The 26214-nt window shown below is 40.2% G+C and overlaps 1 protein-coding gene across 12 annotated transcripts in view; it reads right to left on the minus strand.

Moving 5' to 3' along the window:
* Window positions 1–26214, minus strand: part of trpm3 (transient receptor potential cation channel, subfamily M, member 3) — a 134863-nt gene that overhangs the window by 37069 nt on the left and 71580 nt on the right. For all 12 annotated transcript variants that reach the window (XR_009129707.1, XM_058072037.1, XM_058072033.1 and 9 more), the window contains 8 exons: window positions 24209–24288; window positions 20897–21098; window positions 19359–19572; window positions 17754–17878; window positions 17170–17341; window positions 8430–8604; window positions 7843–7966; window positions 958–1030 (listed from right to left, as the gene is read on the minus strand). Coding sequence is in view for 11 of the 12 variants with exons in the window: in XM_058072037.1 (XP_057928020.1) it covers window positions 958–1030; window positions 7843–7966; window positions 8430–8604; window positions 17170–17341; window positions 17754–17878; window positions 19359–19572; window positions 20897–21098; window positions 24209–24288 (1165 nt within the window). In the remaining variant the exon portion in view is untranslated. The remainder of the gene's footprint in view (window positions 1–957; window positions 1031–7842; window positions 7967–8429; window positions 8605–17169; window positions 17342–17753; window positions 17879–19358; window positions 19573–20896; window positions 21099–24208; window positions 24289–26214) is intronic.

Raw genomic sequence — 26214 nt, forward strand, 5'->3', positions numbered from 1 at the left:
TTACGCCATAATACGGGGTTAGCAAGCAGCATTTATGCTCTCTTAACTCCTTAACTCTGCTAGACGCCAACGCTACTATGTAACGTGCTTTTTATGAATTGATTGGCTGGAGAAATAATTACATGCAAACAGTCTGACCAGTGTTCGTCATTGTGTTATACGCATGTTGTTTCCACTTGTTGTTCCCTGTTGCACTGCAACTGTGTTTATTGCAATATGTGGGACTTGGGACTTGGGATGTGTAATGAAGGTGATCAGTGTAATGTACAATATTTATTGCAGTTTCATTTGATTAATAGAACTATTCTCTATACTCAATTATTAAGATCGCACTAATGAAAAATTTTAGGCTGGTCCCTGAGTTAATTACAATGTCTTTTTTTAATAGCATACCCATAAAGGCTTAGGAAACATGACACGCTTGCCCAAAATTATATGTTTGTAGAGGAAACTACAGCCACAGAGTCAGCTGCAATGTATGATATTTTTTTTAGGTTTTGAGACGACGGAAAGGAGTTTGTTGCTTATTACTGCTCATGGTTAGTTCAATGGTGTGTGCGGTTGAATTCCAGTGGCCCTCACGAATCCTCCATGCATGTAGACCAGCCTATATCATGGTTTATTTGCTTAGGGAGACATCAAAATCAATAAGTGGCTGATGAATAAAGTTAAACAATTTGTCACTCACACAGACGACTGTATTTCTCTGGGGTACGGAAAATGGAAACTGTGGGCCAATACTGAGAATTCAGTGAACTATCTTTGCATATAGTACAATGACAGTATTCCGGTACAGTTTTCCCTGTAGGATGCAAAGGGAGCAAAACAAGCACTAGTGTTTTTGCTACAATAGCGTCCCTCTTTTATGCATAGAACCTGCATGCCGAATAACAACATCCCTGGAGGGCCGTACGAACGTGGAAACCACTTACTGTAGTGCAGAAACAAGGGGCCTACCTTTGAGTAGTGCAGTCAAGATTGCAAGGTCAATGTCCTGATGACCTTCTGAGCCCATCCGAAAGACTGTTATCTGAGAGAAACAGAAAAAGGGAAGTGAGACATGAAGTTCAACAATTAGAAGGGTTATAGTCATTTTTCCTTAAGTGTGGGAATGATTGTTTTTTCTTAGTTTTCTTAGCAAAGGTGACTATAGGCATGTTGGCGTTAAAACGTGTGGGCATAGGTGCTCACGCTTGTATTCATGTGTGAAGGGCACCTTGAGGAAGCCAAGAAATGGTGAAAGCGTGTTCTGAATGCCTGACGAGTTATTCCTCTAATCCTGCAAACCCACCATCCATCTCCTCCTCCGCCTCCCCTCTTCCCTGCAGCCCATCTTCCTTCCCATCACCCTCCTCTAAATGGCTTCATTTCGTAGAGCTCTGGGAATCTGAAAGCTTCTGCTGCTGCGCTCTCTTGGCCAATGCTGTAATAATAATAATGCGGGCTAACCATCTTTTTAATCCCCTCCTCCAACACCATCTCTGATTTCATGCAAACATTATTGTTTAAAATGTAATTCCACTCACATTGGTGATTTATGGTATCTATTATTTTGGCCCATCTATCATTTGCACACCATATTCTGATGACATGTGGATTAATCCCAGTGAGAAATGAGGAGTGAAGCGCAGTGTAATGCCTTAGACCTATGTCACTCAATTACTAATTAGTGGGGCAGTTAAATGCATGTGTGTGTTTGTGTGTGTGGTGGAACACACACAACTGTAATCAAAAGGTCTTTCTCTAGGTGGAATGAGAGTGCAATGGGATGTGAACGCATCGATCAGGGGTCTTCATGGGAGGGAACCCCAATGAGTTGTTCAAGCACACAATGTGTGTATTCATGCATCAGCATGATTAATCCATGTGTGTTTTGTATTTCTTTGGCTTTTGTTGCTTTTTTGTTCTATTTTTTTGTGGCTTTTTGACTATACTCATTCTAAAAGAAAGACCACTATAACAACATATTTTTGGACTATCTTCGCCCAGCGATGTTGTTTGGTCTAGAGACAGTGCCACTGAGGAAAAGACGGGAAGCAGAACTGGAGGATGCTGAGGTTCTCATTGGGAGTGACCATGATGGATAGGATCAGGAATACTAAGTACATCAGAGGAACATTACATGTTAGAGGCCTTGGAGATAAAGTCAGAGAGGCCGGACTGAGATGGTTCGGACATGTCCAGAGGAGAGATAGTGAATATATTGGTAGAAGGATGCTGTGTTTAGAGCTGCCAGGTAGGAGGCGTAGAATAATTTTCTTAATTCAGGTTAAATAAAATCCTGTTTTTCCTTTCCAGCTCAGCAGCCACACTTCTCAATACTTAGTGTTCATGGAAAATGTCTTCAGGATTGTACAGTTCTTGCAACTACTTGTTAAACAAGCATTAATTTAACATTCATTTGCTAAATGGTTGGGTGTCTCTAAAGGAATAAGTTGCATAATATGTGGCATGCTTTCATGCCAGAATGGTTTTAAATATACAAACAAAGCAGAATGATGATGATAAGAAAGTAATAATTGGATGGTCAAAGGAAGTGAGATTTCCAAAGTGAAGAACACACACAATGCCCGGCTGCCTACAGCACGAGAGATAGATAAAGGTGCCGTTTGACGATGGAAATTGAAGATCTTCATCTTTGTTCTCCGCCCCACAGGCGTGTCAACCTTTTCCTCTCCTTCTTCTACCCATCATCTTCCTTCCCAACCAATCCAACTATGAGTCTTCCAACCCCCCACTGGTCCACCCCCACCGCTCCTCTGCTCCACCCACTCTTAATTCCTCCTCTGTTTGCTCCTCATTCTTCCCCTACTCCAATCATATTCCCAAGGTGACCCTGTGGGTTTATGTTGTAACAGAGCTTCTCCCGCACAGAGACTAAGCAACCTGTTTGCTAATCTAATTTCAAGGACTCCCATTGAGGATCGTCATTTCCTACAAGCAAGGTGAACTCCAGGACACATTCTCAGAAGACGAAGCTTATGTTAGTCATGATGCAAAGTTGACCATTTGTTGGTCGCAACACGAAAGTCCTGTCATCAACTTCCAACCACTTTAAAAACTTCATCTAGTATACAGTCGCCCCTCGCCGCTATGGTTTTTCAAAAATATATTCATTAATGAATCATGCTGTTTCATTGTTGGATATTGTAATTATGTTGTAATTTCCATAAATTACAGTCATACCTCATTTATTGTGGTTAATTGGTTCTACACTGGAACGTGATAAGTGAATTTTGGCAAAGTAGGAATCGATATTAATAAATGGAATATTTTCCCAGAATATAGCTGTAGTCCTGTGGCCCTGCAGTGGACTCCATACAGTTTGAAGTAATCTAATCTAATGTCATGTGTCATCAATGTAACATTACTGAGGCAGAGTGAACAGAATATTTCAAATATTGTCTTCTAAATATTACAATACACATAGTTTTGACTATAGTCAACCATGAAACAGCAATAATTAATAAATTTTTGAAAAAGCGCGATTGTTGGAACCGCCATGTGGTGAGGGACGACTGTATTACTATTATTTTCTGTGGGAAAAATCCCAAATCCACCTACATCCTGGAACGGTCAGTAAGTTCCTTTGAAAGGGTTTATCCTTTCAACTCTTTCAGCCCCACATGATATTGATATCATGCAGGAGTTATGTCTGTCAGACTCCATAATCTACAGACAAGAATAGAGCAATAGAGTTTAAATTCAACAATTAAGAAGCAATGTCGAGCGGCAGCAGGGATTGGGAGGGTGGAAATGAGTCGGCAAGAAATGGGAAGCCTGCGTGGGGCAGAGGAAGCAAAGCGGAGCAAAGGCAGATGTGAGAAATGTAATGGCAGTGCAATCTTCCTTTGAGTGGAGTATTCCCTCTTCTTCAGAGATGCTAAGCTACATGTGGTGCGAAACAGGAAAAAAAAATCCGCTCTTCATGCTGCAGTGAGCCAAGTTGATTGGAAAATATTCATCATTTCATTAAGAGGGCAAGACTGTGCTAATGGTGCCATTTAAACACATACCACAGGACACGCACACACATACTGCTATATCTGCAAAGACTCGCCACATTAGTCCATACAGTAGGCCATACTGGCCTCAGTTTAATGCTTGAATATGTTTTATTAGCTTCCTGCAGAAAAAAGCAATTTACAGTTTGGCTGCCAAAAGAGAGGAGATCTCTTCTCATTCATTTTTAAAGAGATAAACTGTCCAACTGATAAACTCTACTCTTTATCGGTTTTCCCCAGTGCTGCACCTTCTCCGTGAAATTCATTGTTCTTTCTCTTTTTTTATACTCACTTTATTTCCCCTTCAGTCTCACGGCTCTCTTGAGTGACTATTTTACTCTCCTCGTCTCCTATTTATTCGTAGTGTCTCTTGTCAAGCAGGCAAAGGAACACTGTTGGTGGTTCCTGCTGAATATTTCATTTGAATTAAACATATGGTATAAGGACTATTCTACGATCAATTATTCATGCCAACATGGGAAATATCAGGGCATTCATCATGGACCCCCACTTGCAGAAGATCAGACATGGAGGGAAAGCGGGAATGATTATTATATGTAATTAGCCCTCCAATTAGATCTGAAGATATATAGCTATAAACACTGTGGAGAAAATTTGCACAATTTACGCTATATAAATCAATTATCACAGTTTCCTCTGTCCGATGGATAAATTGTTGCATCATAACTCACAATTGTTTTCCCAAACTTAAGATGGTGTGTTTCCCTAGAAAAAGTCAGAAAAACAGGAGTCGTCCTATTTTGTGGAACTCAAGATTTATACATATAAAACAGAAGGTGGTGCCAAAAGACTTTTAACAAAGTAAGTCTGAGCTTTTTTTTCCTGTCACACACAATAATAAAACAATTTGAGTTCTGAACTGCTGCTTTTGCTGAGGTCTCGTCTGCACCCTAGTAGTATCGGCCTGCATCGCATTGGTAGGATAAGTAGGTTCGCTGTTGTCTATGCAAACATGGGGTTAAAAAGCAAACACACACTTTTCCTGATCTACAAAAGGTTTCGGTGTAGAAAAACACATGCAAACTTATGTAAAAATGCAGAATATTGCATCATTATCATGTCAATGTACCCTTGCCATAGTAATGACCCGTTTTGGAGTTGTGTTTGCCTTAGCACAATAGTTTCACCTGACTATGAGGCTATCTAACTAATGTGTAAAAAGATAATATATACGGACATTTGCAACATGTTCACAGGAATATTATAAGTTTGGACAAAACTGCACAAAACTGCTGTCAGTGCTATGAGTTTATTTAACTTGTTTTTATGTATGCGTTTGGATCGCCGTTGGTATCCTCTGTTGGTTTCATGGGTTCAGTCATGTATTTTTTGATGGGCCAAATGTTCCTCTAAGTTTAGTCCACTTTTCTGTGCTCTGTATTATGTCGACTTAGTCACAAAGACCTAAATGAGGGAGACAGAAGTACCAGGCAGCAAAGTGCCAACTGCTCTTTGGTTCAGACCATTATAATCCATTTAGGCTTTTTGAGACTCTCCGCATGGTGCATGGACAAAAATGACTTGCAGCATATGTCTATTGAGAATGGGACTTTTTATAGAAACCACGTGAGGAAGGAGCATCTGACTTGATATATGAGGCATCTGTGTATTATCTGAGGTTTTAATTGTGCCAATATAACAAAAATATGCATTGTCACCAATTAACTGACATCTGCATATTGTATCATCCTTGCTCAGTTGCATTATGACAGTACTAATTGTTGTGTAGGTTCAGAGCGGCAGCACCAAATTATCTGGGTTCTACAGCTGCTCCTGTTAAATGATGCACACTCTATTGTTGTGCTCTGCTATATTGTGGTCAGAGAAGCCATCAGTCAGCATGCTAGAAGCCCACTGAGGATGCCATCAATCCTCTTACAAGTGAGCATGATGCCACGCTGCCAACCTGCTGCTCTCTGCATATGTCTTGCAAGTACACACAGAGACTATCATTTTCAATTTAGCGACAAACACATACTCTAGTAAGTTCATTTAGTGGAGGGGGGAATTAGTTGTCTATGTGCAGCTGTCCAATGGTATTGGCAACATTATACCTGCAGCTAGAGGTAATTGATTTGAGGTAAACAGTGAAACAAAGAGACCAACCAAGTCAATAGTGAGGTCAATAAGTGCTTTCTGCAGTGCTATATCTTAAATGCTGCTTGATAAGCGTTGCTTTGTAGGGGCTGTTAGAGTCTATCTTGTCTTTCAATATGAATTCAACTGCTGTTGTACCAACATAATGCATGCATACACCTTTAAAGGGGAATTGCACTTTTTTTTATGTGTGAAACATGAACACAGTTTTGTATGTTTTGTGTGCAGCATAAAACAAGAAAATTAGTCAATATGAGCTAGCTTACTATGCTGTCATTTGGATACACCTATTTCGACTATGAAGCTTTCTAAAAAAAAACCTCTAACAACGTTGCATGGTTTGATATACATGCTTTGATCATGCATTAACACGTACACTGATGATAACATGTAATAGTTGCAGTATCTTTTGATGATTTAAAACACTACCAAAACTTATTTTCATGCCACATTGAAACACATGCTTATGGTAGCTCCGTCAACAACAACAACAGCAGCAACAACACTTATGATGTCCACTCTCCATGGGATGGCTGTGTCTTCCAGCACAAGATATGTGCTCCAGTACTTGGGTAAAAAAATGCTGACAGCAAAGAAGCATCTTGTTGAGTCTTTTTAGCAAAATTGAGAGCTAGATATCCTCTCTTCTGTGTGTGAATGATGCTGAGATGAGCGTTTGGCGAGGTGGCATGTTAGTTCGTTTGTATCAATGTGCCGAGGAAAGACGTTTCAGCAAGTAGATACTGCAACTATTACATGTTATCATCAGTGTACATGTTCATACATGATCAAAGCATGTATATATCATAACACTGCAACGTTGTTAGGGTCATTTCTAAAGGGCTTCATCGTCGAAATATGTGTATCCCAATGACAGCATTGTAAACTAGCGCACATTAACTGTTTTTCTCGTGTTATAATGCACAGAAAATGGAAATATTTCTTCATGTTTCACATAATAATTGTGAATGATGGGTAAAATTTAAAACAAATTGCAGTAGACAGTAGTGCAGCAGCTTTATTTCCCTGACTGTTTTCATCAAATGGTTTGCAAAAACGATACACAGAGAATATGCTGCACCCCCCAGACTTGCCATGAAACAGCATAATTAAAAGGTTCTGTTTCTGTGACTGACAGAGCTGGAGAAGGGATGAGAGTACTCGGCAAGAGAGACGAACGTGACAAGTGCGTTCCACACGATGTGGGTCTTTACTTAAACTCTGCATAAACTCTCAAAGGGAAGGCTATTTGCTCTCAAATATTATCAGGATACACAGGCCTTCAGTCGCTGAACACTTCATTAGGTACACTTTCACGATTTCCAAGGTAGTAGATCATACTGTGCTTCAAAATGTCAGTATATATTGGAATTCATGTTTTCCGGTGCCAGTAGCACTCATGCAGCCACAGACCATGACACTACCACTATACAATTATTGTACTACTCACTTGTGTATGACAATATTGGCTATGTGTTCACTCATTGTCAGTAGAGAGTAGAAACCTGCAGAGAAGGGGAGTCTCATACTACTGCTAGCCTCCAAACCCTCCTGCTAGCTTGGCGATGATGATCTCTTCACTTTTGGATCAACATACCCTGAGCATCTACGGTATCCAGGTTTTATTTCTACAGTATTGCTCATTGAGTCTTGCAGAAATGTGAGGGGTGTACTTAGTTTTGTGAGATCTGATACGTGTGTGAATGTTTGAGACACTCACCAGCTCCTTCTTCTTCATGCACTCCATGAGAATGATGAACAGATGTTGAGCCTGTGTGCGGCTGTAGGTGAACGTTTTCTGGATGGTCACCAACAACTGGTCTCGCAGAGACTCGTTAATTATGCTGGAGGAGAAGATAAAAAAACGGAAGACGAAAATAAGAGGGGAAGGGGGGGGTTAAATTAGATTTGTTGTCAGTAAGTGAAACCAAGGTTGACTAAGACTCTCAGCACTGTTATGCCTGAGAGTCCTTGGTAAAATGAGTTTCATCTTTAACCGGACAAGCGGTAAGAAGAATTGGGGAGAACAATTAGGAAAGCACATCATCTCTCCGGAGAGACATATTTTTTAATCAAAGTAATACATCACAACATTTCCCTTAAGTCATACATTTTTAATTTGCTGCAATTATGTTTATTTCAATAACACATTTTTCTTAAACACACTCATTTACATACAGCTCTTGAATTGGACAGCATTAGAAAATGTGCAAAATGTATTCATTGTGGTTCTGTATGATGTAAACTTTAATCAACGTGTGAAAAAAACAGTTCATCCGTGCTGTAGTGTATGATACAAGAGCTTACCCTCCCTCCTCTGAGTATTTGTGACCAAACGCCAAGATGTCTGACGCTCTTCCGCTGCCATCACACACCACTACAGGGACAGGGGGTGTGTCCCTGAGGTACTCCAGCACTATGGATATCACATTGGGCCCTCCTTCCACAATGAGAGCCACCACTGGCACACCCTGACCAATACCTGCATATAAACCAAGACGGAAAACAAAAGAGGAAATGGAGAAAAATATAAATGATGGGAATACATTGAAACCTCAGAGTCATTTTCAGATTATATCAACCTGGATCTAAAATCTCCAATATCGGGACTCCGACACAAGCAGTCCATTCCAGACTCCTCACCAGAACCTCTACACAGCAGCACCCTTTCTATCCAGCATGGAGAACCCATGATCACAACAACAGCGTGTGCTAGTGTGTTTATCAAGGAGTGATGTCGGGTACGTGACTGTTAAAGTCTGAAAAAGACGTGGCACCAGAGTGCAAAACTTGTCATGCACAAGTTTCCTGTGGTGGCACAGAACTGATATAACCAATCGTACATTAGAAGAAAAATGTTAATTCACAACACCACGGCTATCTGAAACATTTTCTGACACATTTGCAAAGCGTGACAAACTCCCAAGGTACAGCAAAAAGTCAGTGCTGTAACAGAAACGAGCCGGCACCTATCGATGGTAATGTCACACATTTTCATTTGCCTCTCTTCTCTCACCTTTTTCTTTCTTGTTTTCATGCTCAGACTTTTTTTTTACTAGGCACCGGCAGCATTGTTTCACTCAGGGATTGTTAATAAAGGTACATTTTAACTCTTGTGTGCTTGTGTCAGTGTTCAGTACTAGTTCATGGTTTAACACACAATATCCCCTCATAGACCCATTAAGCCACAAGAGCTACATAGTCCAGCTCCTCCATAGTACCATTTTACATTCTTAGCCTGTTCAGTGGTCTTGGTCCAAGCCATTCCCTGAACCTTTTGCCCCTTATGGTTCTTCGCCCTTACTCTTGTATTTTCTCCTGTCTATTTTGACGCGTCTAATTCAAAAGCTGTGTATTGCTGGATCATACCTCCCCGGCACGCTTATCCCGCCCTGCATAATTTACACTCCCTGGCGCATACACAAACACAATACACTCTTTCAGAGGCATACCCCCACCACCGTTACGTTTTGCCTCACACATCCTCGTGCAGCCTTGCAAGCAAGGACAGTTACATAAGCAGAATATTTTAGGGCGCCCGTCTGCTTCAAAGAGTTAAAACGTCACTGTGCCGTGACAAGTCACTAGATTAAACACCAGCAGAGCAGAGTATAAGGGAAGAAAAGACACATAGGGACACTTTTCCATGTTGCCGTTTGTATGTGCTTGTGTGTTGGATGAGTGCGGAGGTAATGTTGCAGTATTAAAAGCGAATTATCGTTAAAGTAAAAGCCACCGAGGGGCAAATGAGCATGGGGAAGCACAGCTGCAGCATGTTTAATAGTGTGAATAGAGTTTTGCTCATGCATGCACAAAAATAGAACACAAAGTAATGAAATTATCTTTACTAGTTTGACAAACACAAACACATTTGGATGATGACCTTTTATTTTGTCAATAGTTAATCACTAATATTAAATAATCCTATCCTATGTGACATCAGGAGAGAGGCAGGGTATACCCTGTCCTGGTTAGCTGCCAATCACGGACACATATACAATATATAGTAGACCACCATTCACACCTAAGGACAATTTAGAGTACTCAATTAGCATAACACATGTTTTTGGGATGTAGACGTAAAGTCAGCATAAAATAAATCATTCATTTCCACACCTGATATAGGCACACACATGCTTTGTTAGTGTTTAACATACTGCAGATATTCTTTGACTTGGATTTGCTAACATCTGACCCTGGATTTCAGCTTGTGGTAAGACCGAAATTATGTATTCAATACAATGTTTGCTACTGAGTGAATAATTGAAATTAATGAAACAAAAACAGATATTAAGATGGAAAATATCCTTACAAATCCCAGACCAGAAATGGATTTAAAATAACATTAAAAACCAAAATAAGCCCATGGATTGGTTAGTGGTATTCAATATTGCTCAGTCGTATAGCCCATCACTTGCTCATCGCTTGTCAGTCTAATAACTTAACATAGGGGCCTTCGGTACTCATGTGGCCCCTTCAGAATTGTGCAACACTTAGATATGACTAAAACGGAACCGAAAAAAAAACCTTCAGAATGTTTTGGGAACGTTCTGGTACCCAAAAAAGGCTAGCTGGGAGTGATCTCAACACTGATATTTAGTCTTTATGTAGTGTTATGTACAGCTGAAATGGACCATAATCGCCTGACCCTCATGAGCTCATGGAGAGAATGGCTTTTGACTGTGCTGGATTGTGCTGTGCTGTGTACACACACTTTGCAGTCTAAAAAGAGCAATGCGTTCTCTTTGATGTCTTCCTGTGTGAATCGGATGTTTCTGTCTGGAGAGTTGATGTGTTCAGTAAACAAATCTACTTCGCAGGTTTGATCTTAACCCAAGTGTCATCAACTGTGTGTTGCCTATCTGGGTCATTGTCAAATCCACCTGGGGAAGAAGGGCCATAACACCCAAGCGTGAGAATACAAAGATACAAACAGGAAGGGTTTTTCCATACATAGCTTGTCAAAGAAACTCCGAAAGACCTATCCATTTCGGACCCACTAACACCCTCAGACAACCGCTGCTTCACCCGAGGATAAAATCCAGAGAAGCAAAACTCAGTAATGTTGTTTATGAAGTGCAGTGTAGTGAAAATGAATGACCTCTACATTGAAGAAACAAAAAAACCTTAAAAGAACACATGGCACAACATAGGAGAACAGTTTCTTTGGACCCATAATCAGCAGCTCATTTACATCCAAAAAAGAAGGGACATTCCTTTGAGGACAATGATGTCCAAATTCTGGATGGGGGGATGAATGATTTGAAAGAGGTGTGAAAAAAGCCATATACATCAAACCTCTCTAAATAGAGGAGGAGATTTGCACCATCACCTTTCATCTGCTTACAGCAATGTCCTTCTTCTTGCCCCCATAGATTGTTTCATTCAACGGGAAGAGTGGACACTAACAAGTTGTTTTGCAACCAGACAGTCAAATTACCTGTTGTTATGCAGGGCGATCGTTCACCAGCCACGCCGGCTACAATAACAACAACACTATTGTGTAGGGTGACCATATTGTGATTCTCAAAAACAAGGACACTCGGCCCAGTAATGAGATACTCAAATGATACTCAAAATTGAGCTAAGTCCGTCCATCCATTTTCTATACCGCTTATCCTCACGAGGGTCACACGTCCACCGTGCAGCCGCCTTATAATTTCAATACATTTAAGGTGTATGTGTCTATATGTATCTATAACAAAAAATATAAATACAGACAAGCTTAAAATAATACATGTTAATGGTGCAAAAACATTTTATGTAGTGTCTAAATTTAAATTGAAATACATAAATTTAAATGTGGGCTGCACAGCGGTCTCCTAGCCTCACAGCTTGGAGACCGGAGTTCAATTCCTCCTCGGGCATCGCTGTGTGGAGTTTGCACGTTCTCCCCGTGCATGTGTGGGTGGCAACCAGTCCAGGGTGTACCCTGCTGGGATAGGCTCCAGCACCCTCCGCGATCCTTGTGACGATAAGCGGTAGAAAATGAATGAATGAAGAAATTTAAATGTAATTGGCCTCTAAGAAAATATAGCTGTCTTTCAAATCTTACTGGGCAAATAAATAACATTTTAAAATAAAAGGAAATGTATTAATTAGGGCTGTGAAATTATAAATTTCTTTAATCTGATTAATTAATTAACTAATCATGATTTATCACTATATCTGAAATATCCCCATTTTTACCGTATGTCCTGACAAGATGATATAGTATATTTGTATGTATCAACAGCTCCAAATGAAACTGAATATGTCCATCAACATACGCAATTATGTAATACCACACAATTCCCAAAATCTACCGAACATTAGTCCCATTAATAGTAGCAGAACATTTGAATCATGTTATTATGAGCAATGAGGGGTTGCGTTCAAAGGCATCACATAATTGAAGGTAAATTTACTTTTTCAGTGTATTTTACTTAAATTAAGCAAATTGTAGTTTAGTTAGTTTAAGTTTAGTTTAGTTACTTACTCACAATAGGTGTGTTCCAGGATGGGTGCATACAGTGTTTGTGTCAAATAATTAAGCAATTGTTTCTTGCGTCCGTTACAGATCATTACCACCACCTTGCATAAAAATAATCACCAGGACTTTCAATAAGCCACAAAATCAGTTATAAAATGAAGTGATGGAGTCGTAAACGACTGAAGCCTGAATGTGAGTGCATGCCCAAGTTTAAACTTAATAAGCGGATGACTTTAGAAATACTACATTTTATACCCACTAGCTCCGCTTTAGAAAGTTAGTCTAGGCATTTAGGGTGCTAAAAGGCTCTTGACTTTCCTTGTGCCACTTAGCTCAACGTTAATCTTGTCTGTATGGGGTAGTCCAAGGAGGAGGTCATAATGTCATGGATAATCTGCAACGCAAGACTTGATGCCTTCCCGATTCAATTACCTCTCCTACTTCATCTTTTTTTTACGTGCGCTGTGATTAATGAAACTGCCTCTGGAGGAGGGTCAGTGAAGGTTACACAGTAAGACACTGAGTTAAAACACACATATGCCGCATATACAAAGCCATTGTGCTACTACAATATTCCTGGTAATTGAAGCAAAATGGGAGAGGGACCACTCAAGGTGGCTTCATCATTCTCATAGACTTAATTTGAACTTCTTGAAATGCTCTCCTACTTGAGTCGGCAATAAGAAGAACAGTGAACGTGAATGTGATTTATATGCAGGATTTTAGGAAGGAAAAAAAAAACATTTGTGGGGGGGCCGGCTTCTGTGTAGTCGCACTTTTGCTCTTCTGCTGTGCTTTGTCAGTAAAAACTCCTCGAGGTAATGTGTCATCTCAGTGAATGCCTTCTGATCAGCTTCATGCTTCCTTTTCACTTGGCGTTCCTGTTCTGCCCCTTCATCTCACCCAGTCAGAACCTTTCCTGCTGTCACTTTTATTACACCACTCAGAGTTTAAAAGTCACTTAGTCATGAAGATGCATTCCAAAAGCTGCACTGAATAGTGTCTTTATGTTTTGGAATTGCTGTTAGCAAGAAATCATAAAAAAAAGGTACGTTTTTACGTTTTTAGATGTCTTAATAATCTGACATGTTTTGATCAAAAATGATTTAACTCATTCAATCCCAGTCATTTTTCCAAAGACTCAGTACTAAGTACTCAGTACTCAGTACTCAGCAGTCAGTACTGGGCATGTTTGACAACTATGACTGAACTATTCTTTCAATGCATACATAATATTGTGAACAGTAGAACATAAGCAAGTTTCACGAAAATATCATTTGTAGAATAGAAAATATCCCCCAGTGGCCGTTTTTATGGCATTAAAATTGTTCTCAAGCCTACTCCATTGGTGATGGGTTGCATCAACACCTCCATTAGCTTCTCATGCAAACAAAATGTAAGTAAGTTTTTTGGATTGGGTGTTCAGATTTGTGGTTAGCATGTTGGCCACATTATTATCCACTTGGGCATCTTTGTGTGGAGGTTGTTATCCCTGTGCATGCGTGGGTTTTATCCAGGAACTCCGGTTTCCTCCCACATTCCAAAAAAATATGCGACAGTACTTCTATGAATCGCCTTGGTCTGGTTTGCCCAGGAAAAACTCACTGTAGGTGAGGTGTCGTATCAAGTTTGTTGTGTTAAATGCAATCTCTTCCTTCCCATCTCTGGAAATCCCAAGTTTGGCAGATTTAACAAAACTATTATACGTATGTTGGAATTGAGTTGTATGTTGATATGGAATCATGGTTATATTTTCATTTCTCCAGTGCCTTTGTCAGATTTAAGTAGGTACCAAACACTTTGAGCAGCAGGATTAGCAGTAACTCACATAATAAACCTCAGGGCAGAATCACATATATCTTTCAACCTCACTTTCACCTCATGTTTGTGAGCACAAATACAGTATGTGCGATTATAAATTCCCCAAACAGCATCCTAAATAGGGTATTATAGCTAAACTCTGCTCTTTTTATTTTCTTCACATCTTTAATAAGACTGCACTTACAGCTGGATATTTTGGGAGGCCTGCTGTGAAGAAAATTGATACATTTTATATTTGACTGTGTGGGTAGAATTAATTAAAAAAAAAAAAAAACATCAACTAATCCAGCAGCGAAGGTGGAAAGTGTTTTATAACTACAGTGGATCACCTAAAGCCCAACACTGAATACCACTTAATTTGTACAATTCATAATATGAATTGTAGTTTGTAGTCATGTATGATTTCACCAAGAAGGCAGCATTTCATGTGAGACATCAGTGAGCATACCATGGATAACTCTTATATATCACACTCCCAAACAGGTATGCTGTATGTCAGATAAGAATGCCTTCACTTGTGAGCAATGTCTCTTATCTCACTGGTTGATGAGATAGATCCCATCAGTGTTAGCACTGTCCTTGGATCAGATATAAACTGGCTTTATGTGGGTACAAATCATGAATTTCATTCATGGCGCTACACTACTAGATGGTCTGGTGATTGTGTGACCATTGAGCGTCCCTTTGCCTTCCCAGCCCCTTTTGTATGAATCCAGGCATAGGATGACAAAGGGAAGGCCACGGGTCACATGGCAGGATGATGAGGAGAGAGAATGTACAGCACATGCCGATTTTACCTTAAAGGGCATATTTTATATCCTTCAAGCGAGAAGGTACATTGTAAGTATCGATGGCTGCATGATAATAACCAGTTTAAAAACGGAAAGGTCTGATCTGCAATGATGTTCCGAACAATCCACTGATCTGGTCAGGAAAAAAAAACGTCAGACATTATGAGAAAATGAGTTTGTTTGTATGTTGACAACAAAAACGAAATAATATAGTGAGAGGCTGTTGAGGAATGCATTTAAAGAGGGGATGGGAGGTGGGGGTTGAGTATGCTCCTGTCTTTTGTGTGTGTGAGTGTGTGTGTGTGTGAGAGAGAGAGTGTTTGATGGTGAGAGGAGAATGCATTTTGTATTTGTGAAAATCCATTTGGTTTGCAGCTAAGGTATCAAATTGACACTGAAAAGTGAGAAATGCAGTGTGACAGGGGCTCAATAGCAAATGAAGACTGCTCATACAAGCATAAGACGAGCATCGGCCGACACAAATGGACATTAATATGAAATACACAGCACTACAAATAGACTGATGCTGCCCCCTTTTCTGTACGCCATGTAAGTTGGATGAAAAAACAACATGCAGTAGACTATTGTATGCTGGTAATCAAGCTTATCAAAAAGCATTACAGTACATAAAATATCAATATCTTATTAACAAATGCCTTCATCAATTTTAGTTTCGTCAGCCAATTATGTCAGGTTAGTTTAACAAAAAGATTTTCTGTGCAATTGTGAGCCAACAAACAGGGCAAATAGACTCTATTACAGTTAACTATAATGCGAAAAAATCATTAAGTGTGTTAGTTTCCTTTTATATTGCTCAAGAAAGACTCTATGAAGTGATTAAGTCTTTCAATTTTAAGGCACAGGGCTGCACGGTGGGTAAGTGGTTAGCGCACAGGCCACATAGCTAGGAGACCCAAGCTCAATTCCACCCTTCGCCATCTCTGTGTGGAGTTTGCATGTTCTCCCCGTGCATGCGTGGGTTTTCTCCGGGGACTCCGGTTTCCTCCCACATTCCAGAAACATGCTAGGTTAATTGGCGACTCCAAATTGTCCATAGGTATGAATGTGAGTGTGAATGGTTGTTGAATGGTTGTTTGTCTATGTGCCCTGTGGCGACCAGTCCAGGGTGTAACCCCGCCTCTCGCCTGAAGACAGTTGGGATAGGCTCCAGCACCCTCGCAACCCTTGTGAGGATAAGCGGTAGAAAATGAATGAATGAATGTCAAGGCACATAGACATTTAGACATGGTATATACCAGGGGTGTCAAACTCAATTGCACAGGGGGCCAAAACTCAAAGCCGACTTGAGGTTGTGGGTCAAACTGGATATGAATCCCCCCTGCCCCATGTGTGGGCTTCGTAGGAGGCTCATGCCCATTCGCTTCAATTTCAAGATACTGGCTTTCTTGAGCACCTACGGCTATTGCAACTGGGAGAACCAGAATGTACATTGGGAGAAGCCGCCCACTCTGGTCAGGAAAGGTGCATTAATGTCGAACATGCTATACCGTCGTGCGTCCATGGAGGTGGGGATTTCAAGCCATGCATCCTTAAATGTTATAATGATGTGTACAGAACCCCACTCTCTGTTTTACCTACAATGTTTGTATGTTCTTATAGCTTATCAGAACAAAAGGACACAGAATATCAAGCAGGTTCATGTGAGGAAGGGTTCATCTCAGCTGTCAAGAAGCTTTGAAGAAAAAAAAAACCCGTCCTAAAGGGAGGGACGATTTCAAAGGCTTGTTGAGTTTGCTATAAATACCCAACAGCACGTTTTCAGTGTAAGGCAGGTACTAATCATTTTAGTCAGGCTGTAGCCAGACAATACGTAGAATATGAACCCGATTAACTCACAGTGTTCTTAATTTCACCTAGATTATAGAGTCATCATGCTGTATCAATCACCATGTCAATGATAGTGACTCGGGGTAAGTAGGTCATATCTGCATGTGGCACTCACGTGTGTTGATCTTCTGCAGGGAGATGTGTTTCTCTAACTGCCGTCGCAACTTGACCTCAGCTCCGTACTTTCCGGTGGTGCCGTTGTCTGCCAGGATGAAGTGCGAGTGGAGACTGTTAAGAACGGTCAACTTGCTCATGGGGTTGGACATTGTTTGGTACGGACGCACCACCTGGACAAGAGATGGAATGGAACAAAGAATGACCGGAGAAGGATGCACCGGTGTTATTTTCTAGTGTTGGGGATATCAACATCTTAAAAATAAATAAGAATCCATCATAGCATGAAACATACGTTAATAATTACATTAAAAATGCACTATTGAGTACATGCATTTTTAAATAATATTTTGTATCCACCAAAACCAACATGACCATCACGTTTTTCATCAATTTTTTTTCACATTTTTTACATTAAAATTGTTTTTTTTAAGCATGCTTTGTCATCAGAAATTGTAATGTTAAACCCAGTTTAATCTGGATCTGACGCAGTTTACATTGATCTTGTCGGTCTTTTGTTGGTTTTGTTTACACATTTCCCCCTTGGATCCAGGAGGTTCTAGAATTGCTTTATTCGTCGCTTACATCTTTTCCAACAAGATCCTCCTGATTTTCCACGATGCCCCAGGGAGCGATGCCAATAGTGCAGATCTTTCCCCTGGACTTGGAGGCGTGGTCTTTTAGCGCATCACCCACATGACGAATGACCCCTATTGTGAACAAGCGATTATAGGATTGTGAAGGCCACACAGAAAAACAAAGAACAAATAGCCACGGTTAATATGGAGTCAGTGAAGTAGTTACAGATGAAAAGGCACTCAAGAGCAATGGTGTGCCATAAGGTCCAGGTCCTAAACACTATCCAAATCACTGAGCTACATTTACAACTTCAATTCTAGTATTTGCTCCTTGAAATGTTATTATTTTATTCCCAACAGTCTATTATCTTGATGTCGTGGCATGTCTCTTGGCTGCACTGCCCCCAGTACCTGTACAGTCGTACCTCATTTTTCACAGTAATTGGTTTTAGACTCGACTGTGATAAATCAATTTCCACTCAGTGGATTCCTTAATAAATTAAATATTTTAATAGTGAACCTATTTATGACCATCTAAATACATTTTTAACACTATTAGAGCTCTCTAGACATAAAATAACATCCCCATTGGCACCTTTACACTCATATTACCCGATTTAGAAGACATCCATGCATTTATTTTCTATGCCGCTTATCCTCACTAGGGTTGCAGCTATGCTGGAGCCTATCCCAGCTGTTTGGGCGAGAAGTGGGGTACACCTTAGACTGGTCACCAGCCAATCACAGGGCATGCATATATGTATCTATTTATTTATTTTTACAAATAATAAGGCCATTCTCAACCACAAAATAGCGATGATTTATTAATTAACATTAACACAATTAAGCTGTGAATTTTAGGTACGACTGTATGTGTGTTAATTTTTTTTGTTCAATCAGTTATCAGTTTCTATGTGTTCTATGTCAGTCAAATCTTTCCAATGTCTTCAGAATCAGTAGTGAAGGCTCATTAAACACGCTCATTAAACATTAATCACTTAAACACCCTTAGCAATGGGGCTGTTTATTTAACCAATAAGACTTCAGATTGGCTTCACAGGGCCACCGAGCAGGCCCACAATAATGCTAGCATCGTTCTGTTCTCTGATTGGCTGATCGGAGTGAAAACAGACAAGCCAAGTTACAAGTCAATGGTTAACAGAAGAGAAGAAATTGACACCGCTATAGTAATGTATTTTATTTGTTGTTATTGAAGTTTTATTTTTTGTCATGTTATTAGATACTTAGATAATTAGATACTAAGCTGCTTTAAATAATGTTGTAGTGTAGAGGTTTAGAGTTACGTATCTGAACCTACAGTAACCAGTTTTACTTACAAGAAATAGATCAACCACCTCCTTGTCGTCCTTACAGTTTCTGGGAAGATGTTAGAGTATCCATCCCGATACATGAAATGCCATGCCATGTTCTATTGTATATCATTGTTCATAATTGTGATGTGATAGTGGTGGTGTTAAAAGGTGGATTAAGTCCCTTTGTTAAATCCCATTGAAGGCCCGCCACTGCTCAAGAGACATCTCTTCAGTTCACATTTAATAATGTATGATCTTTGGCCTCTATAAGATGTAAGACATCACGTGTCTCACTTCACCTGTGTTGACCCCTCCGGTGAAGATCCAGGCTCCAGTTGTCATGGCAGCCTTGATGAGCCCTTTGCCGAAAACCTGCTTGAGTTTAGGTTGCAATTCAAAGTTCTGCAGCCCCCCGTGGACTGAGATGAGCAGCTTGGGCAGTTCCAGCTGCCACTCTTTAGTCATCAGATGTAGTAGCAGGTCTGGTTTGGTGTCATAAGACACCCGTACGTACTGTAAACAAACATTTGGACATGAGTCAGTGATTGTGTTGTTGTGGACACTAGCCGGTGTGAATTCCCAGCTACAAACGTATTAAACAGATGTTTGGTGTAATTGGAGGACGAGATGCATTATCAAAACATCTGTTTGTCTATCTAATTCACGCTCAGTCATCCAGATTGAGGTGTACAGCTTGAATAATTCAACTCTGAAAATAAATTTGCCACAATTCACTAGTAATCATTGATGTGAACTGCCTGGATGCTATGGTGTCTGCATGTTGCGAATCATTTCAAAGTAGCATATTGCAGATAAAAAAAAATTATAATTACAGAGACTGATTTTTATGTGATAATGTGTGGTGAGTGTACATACGGTGCATTTATATAGAGTTGCAAAACTGCAGGGAAATTGAATCCACAATATAATGCAAAAGTAAAACCCTCACGTTTCATCTTCTGAAGGGACAATATAATACAAACTTTACAATACAATACTTTAGATTAGTCAGTGTACAGCTTAGCAGTATAGCAGTGTAGATGTACTATCCCCTGATAATTTCTCAACACACAGTCATCTTTTCCATAATAAATAGCAACACAACTACAGCTCACATTGAACATGTCCATATTGTGTCCAATATGTCAATATTTAGTGTGAGCAGCACTGCCTTAATCCTCTGGGGCAGGAGACAGCAACCCACAGCCGCAAGTGGATGTTTTATTCTTCTGCTGTGGCTTCAAGTGGATTATGCCCCTGTGCCTATGCCGTCGTTAGCCTATTAAAGTTGAGCGTGTGCTGTGCCATTCTCCGCCACAGTGCAAGGGGCAGTGTTTCCTGGTGAGTCAACCGTAATGCTGGTCATCTATTTTACTTGTGGGCTTCAATTGTAGCTAATGAATAATGGTAATTAAAGTGACATGGTGACTGTAACTGGAAATAATTGACTTTTACTGCAAATGTTGATCTGAAATTGATTTTACAAGACTTAAAAGACATGACTGATTGGCAGGTAGCAACGAATGAAAGTATATGTGTCACGTGATTTGTGATTATCAAATAGAATAGCGGAGATTTCAATTTGGTCAAATAGTGTTTGTGACTCCAAGTTGGTTTTAATTTGGTGGAAACAGGGCTAATTATTTTGGTGCCAGATTGTTGTCAGATATTTAGACAGTAATGGCTGCGTGTTAAGTCATTTTCAGTGGATAGTAAAACTGTACTGGTCTCTTTAGAATATATAATTTAATAAAAATGGTTGCTGGAATGTGAGGAGTGTATTCATATGTCCATATTGTGATTCTGTCGGACTATCGTAGGAGGAATGTGTGTTCACCATGGCTTTGTTGGAGTGTCCTCCCCCCTGGAACTCAATGGTGCCGAATGCATCGGTGGGACTGAGCTGAGTGTGTTTGCTGATGGACCACTTCTCAGACAGACTGTCATTCTTGGCCAATCGTTCTGCCTTATCATTCTGACCAGATGAGATGCCCGGGGGCAGGCCCACATGCTGACCTATCAGACGACCACAACAGCACCTAGATGAGAGGAGAACATGATCGTCAATGCACATCATTCACAGGGAATTGGGCCCAGTGGGGAACATGTTATGCACTCCGAGTACACTTGTAGAAAAAAAATACAAAAAAAGTAAAAAATTAAGCTTGACAACTTGTCAAGTGGCTTTTATCTTCTCATCGGGACAGCTACAAGGATTTTTAAGGTTCTGTTGGACCTTTGCAGTCTTATCGGCTGTCTCCTCTGGTTTTCTGCTCTGAACTCTGTGTCCCTCTTGGCAAGCTTCAGGAGCTATTAAAATGAAAGTTATATGGATTCTCGTACTGGATAATGTCGGTGTTTTTGTGTTTTTTAATCCTGCACGATGAATTCACAAAAGTATAGGGTTTCATTATTTCCGTCACCTTTAACAAAAGTCAAAATATTTATCCTCCACCTCCCGAATAAGCTCCAGTGCTTTGCTTTTTTTCTTTTCTTTAAAGATTATCATTCTATGATGATTCTTTATCCAAACAAAGCGAAGCATCCTGTATCTTGTATATTTGCATCCCGGCTGGTAGTCAAGGAATCAGCTGGAACGATATGACAGCGTCACAGCTGCTAGCTCAGCATAATAAGTGGATTGTAGAAAATGGATTTGCAGCACACTCCACTCACTTATGTTGATTGTTGTGGAAATGAATGCTGATGAACTGAGCTCGCTGAATGATAATAAAGCCACAAGCAGAAACAATTGTGACAGTAACCTTTACAAAACACTCTGTGTGGAAATATGTACAGAAATGTAGAGATTTTAACCATATTACCCATATATTTTGCATTAATAGCATCAATAATTAATTTTAATAATCAATAATTTATTTTAATTATTTGCAAATTTCCCCACTGAGGGATGAATAAAGGCATTTCTTAAGGCATATCTTAATCAATAATTATGGGCAATTAATTAGATTCTTTTTACAGTGAGATGTTTCTTCCTTTCTGAAGTAAAAGAGTCGCTGTTAGCAATTGTAGCCTGTCATTGTTCATCATGTCTTTAAGGCCAAATCCGCACTGTCTTTTTAAGGTCAAGACATTTTGATGGAGGGGTCTGATGTGAACGGACAAGAGGTGTGAGATCCTTGGCACCATACAGTATGGAGGCATCCAGACTGACTTCACGCAAGTTACCACCTCACCTTCCTCAGCTGACAGGATGGCAGGATGCTAAACAGCTGCTGAAGTTGGACGCAGTAAGTGTGTTTTCATTATATATATTTATTATTTAGAATTTTTGATGGTTTGCTAGCATTTTTGAGAATTGGCAGATCTTTTGAAAAAGTATGGTATTGCATTTCCGATGTAGAAGGGTCTCAAAATCCGTTCTGCTTACTGGTATGATGTCACATTATTGATGTATGTGATTCCTACAGGGTCGAGTGGTTAGCGAGCAGACCTCACAGCTATGAGACCAGAGTTCAATTCCACCCTCGGCCATCTCTGTGTGGAGTTTGCATGTTCTCCCCTTGCATGCGTGGGTGTTCTCCGGGGACTCCGGCTTCCTCCCACATTCCAAAAACATGCTAGGTTAATTGGTGACTCCAAATTGTCCATAGGTATGAATGTGAGTGTGAATGGTTGTTTGTCTATATGTGTCCTGTGATTGGCTGGTGACCAGTCTCTCGCCCGAAGACGGCTGGGATAGGCTCCAGCACCCCCGCGACCCTTGTGAGGATAAGTGGTGGAAAATGAATGACTGTTTCATACAGTTTATCAAAATGCATCCTTGTCATTAATTGTGTTGCCATGTACCGTAATTAGACAAATTGTACTAGTTAGTGCCTGTTGTCAATCCGACTGGTCCGAGACTCTCTTCAATCTAAATCTAAATCAACGGCGTGGGGGTCAAGAAGTTGAGACGGTGTGATTGAGCTTATTGTTGGAGTCTGGGCTGGTGGAGCCAGGAGTGGAGAGATTTGCGGGTCTTATCAGTACACTCCTCCTGCATGTTGGTGTGTGACAATAAAGGGGTGCATCAAGGGCCCGATTTGTCCTTCCAGTCTAAGTGATCGCCTCTTTATTCCCAGCGAGTGTCATTCACCTGAAGGATATATTTTCTCCACCTCCCTCCACAGATAGAAGAGCAATGCCTGTCCACTCTGCTGCTACACGGTATCCTCTTCCATGGTGCTCAGATGGCCCCATTGTCTGTGCAGTGACCCATTCACTATGTACTTTTCCTGGCCACCGCCTGAATATCAGCCATATCTTGGGGTGGTACTGCTTCAGTATCCTGGCACAATGACTGGTAAAGTTGGAAGGGAGCAGATGAGGCCTTGGAAGGCGTCCAGCTGTTGATGGTGCGTGCAACTAACACTTCAGCTTGACTCACGTCTGCTACACAGCAAGCAGGCCCCCCGACAGCCTTCATTTCAGTTGTGAATGAAGCTTGTTAAAGAAGGCGGGTCATGTACAGTGTTGAAACAATAACAAAACCCGGTGAGTGCACCTCCAGCTGGCCCCCGTCTTTGTTGTGCATTTCAAATACTGTTTCTCCTTTTTATAGAAGGTATGTGCTTATGTGGCTGCTACGTCTCAGTCGTGCAATGGCACAAAGTGATGTGTTGCAGGGATTTGCATCGACTCATAAAAAGCCAGCGACCACATAGGTGACAGTTATGTTTATTTGGTTGGGGACAATTTGTTATAAGCAGTTGTGTAAAACAACTGTGGGCAATCTCCCTGGGAAAACACAGCTTTTCTGTATTGCCTTTTTCAGTTTTCATCATCATTGCTCTTACACCCTGCCTACATCACTCTGCATGTGTGTGTGTGTGTGTGTGTGTGTGGGTGTCCTGATCTTGAAAATCACAGGAAAAGACATAAATATTAGCACACCAATCAATGGCACTTTTAGAATGCATTTTAAATTTCTCCTTATATTAGTTGAACCACATAAGTATTCTACATGAGCTCGGCTTTTTATGATCAATGTTCAAATGCTGTAGAATAGCAAAAGTAGGGTTGTAATGTCACTTGTGATAAGCTCTTTGTTCAAACAGCCATAAAATACAGTACGATGGCACTATAGTCAAACTGTAATCTCCCGAGTAAGGACGGGAGGAGAAATATTATACACAGGCGTACTTACCTATGGGGGTCTTTGGCGCTCACAATGATATGAACACATTCTCTCTTGCTGAATGCTCTCTCTATCCATGATTTCTGTGCCTGCAGACACAAGAACATCAGGGTGTTTAATGGAGTTGTGGGTATCTAAAGTCAAGAGCAAATAAAAATTGATTTATAAATGCTTGCAACTTTGTCCACATTTATCAATTCCTCATGTCGAAGGATTGTTTCATCCAAACAGTGTTGAGAAATGCACATCCTAAGATCCTACAGGGACATTTATTGTGCCATTTTGTTTTTTGGCTTTAAATAAATAAAGGTGAGATTCATCCAAATGAAAAAAATTCAAAATGCCATTTTAGAACCCACATTCATCTGAACATACAGCAAATGCAATTCTTGGTGTTAAGATTTCGCTGTCAAATTTGTATTTTTGTTTTTGTTCACCAGATGGTGCAGTTTTTTGTATATGTTTTGTATATCTTTCTTTTTCCTATTCAAATTCCGCAGCAAAATTTCACAACTTTTACTGTTTTCGGCAAGGATGCGGGACTACTAAAATATTAGCATGTGTCACTATTGATTAGGGTTGGGCGATATATAGACCTTATATATATCAGGATATTTTTGGAATGTATCACAATACATGTCACGATAACAAACTGTCTAACTTTTCTAACGGGATGTCAGCCTCTGCACACATCACTACTAAATCGTCAACAAACTGTCATGTCTGTGTGTGTGCTTAAAGACGATGTAGTCACCCATGCCATTCCAACTGCATATGTAGATATTTTTATGACACTCTTGTTTACACAATTACACAAACAGTACTTTTATTTTGAAGGCCGGTAGTATGTCCTCTTGAGTGTTGAAAATGTCTGTACAATGACTTGGGTACAAGAATAAACATGCTTCTTGTCTTCCCTCAGAAACCGTAGGCTGTCATCCCACATTAAAACGGTGAAGATATACTGTACTCATCTAGTCAAGATGAAACATCAAACATGTTAGTGAATTTAAAGGACCTTGTATGGGACAATGTTTTTCCAGGTTGTATCTTTGGCACGGCACACACCTCTAAATATGATTACAGTACATTGGTAAAAGGCACACTAAATTTAGTCCCTCACAAATAATTCAGGTACCCTTACACAAATGTTTTACGTTACTTAGAGAGTCAAGCCGAAGCTGGCTAAGAGGAGAGGCTTGGAGAGAGAGACAGCGGATGTTAAATGCACTGAGGCAGTAAATTATGTCAGTCCATGTCGCAGTACTTAGTGATGTGCAGCCAGCAAAGTGCGTGTCTACATACTGCAGACATACATATGTGATTGAGGCTTTTGTCCAAAGCATACAAAGCAAACAAATAAGCATACCACATACAAAGTAGCCAGCATTATGCAGTCTGCATAGGTGCATTGGCTGCTGGTCTGAATTACAGTGACACATACAGGGCCAGTTATCCTGCAGTGGTTCTGCAGTATACAGAAGCCCTGCAGGATGGGATTATACCCTGATATACATATATTTGTTTGCATGATCCTAAATATATTCATGAATTCTTAATAAATACTAAGAAGGATCTATGGAAGAAAGACACTTGTGTTACATAAGAAAAAATGTTTAATTTAAAATGTTTAAAGCTATGAATAGTCTCTAGTGGGAATGTGGCTTTAGACGTCCATTACATGTTACTGTTAAACCTTATAATGTACTGCAGTACAACTGGCCATATTTGGTTCCAAACTGAGCATACATTAACATATTAGACGGAGGTACAACTTACACACACATACAGTTAATCAATATGGGATGTACACAGAGTTAGAGAATGCTCTTGATAGAAAGTTGTGTTTAATAGAGTTCCATTAACATTTTATTTAATGCCATAGCTGTCGTTTGCAGCATTGGTGTGCAGTCAGGGCCACGTCTTTTCTGCTGGCCTAAACCCTCAGAAGCACTGACTGACACTGCCTATTATCTTCATTTTGTAGCATGTCACTTTAGTTGCGCTGCTTCCAG

The sequence above is a fragment of the Doryrhamphus excisus genome, chromosome 4 (genome assembly GCF_030265055.1).
Source record: "Doryrhamphus excisus isolate RoL2022-K1 chromosome 4, RoL_Dexc_1.0, whole genome shotgun sequence".
In the NCBI taxonomy this organism is placed as follows: Eukaryota; Metazoa; Chordata; class Actinopteri; order Syngnathiformes; family Syngnathidae; genus Doryrhamphus; species Doryrhamphus excisus.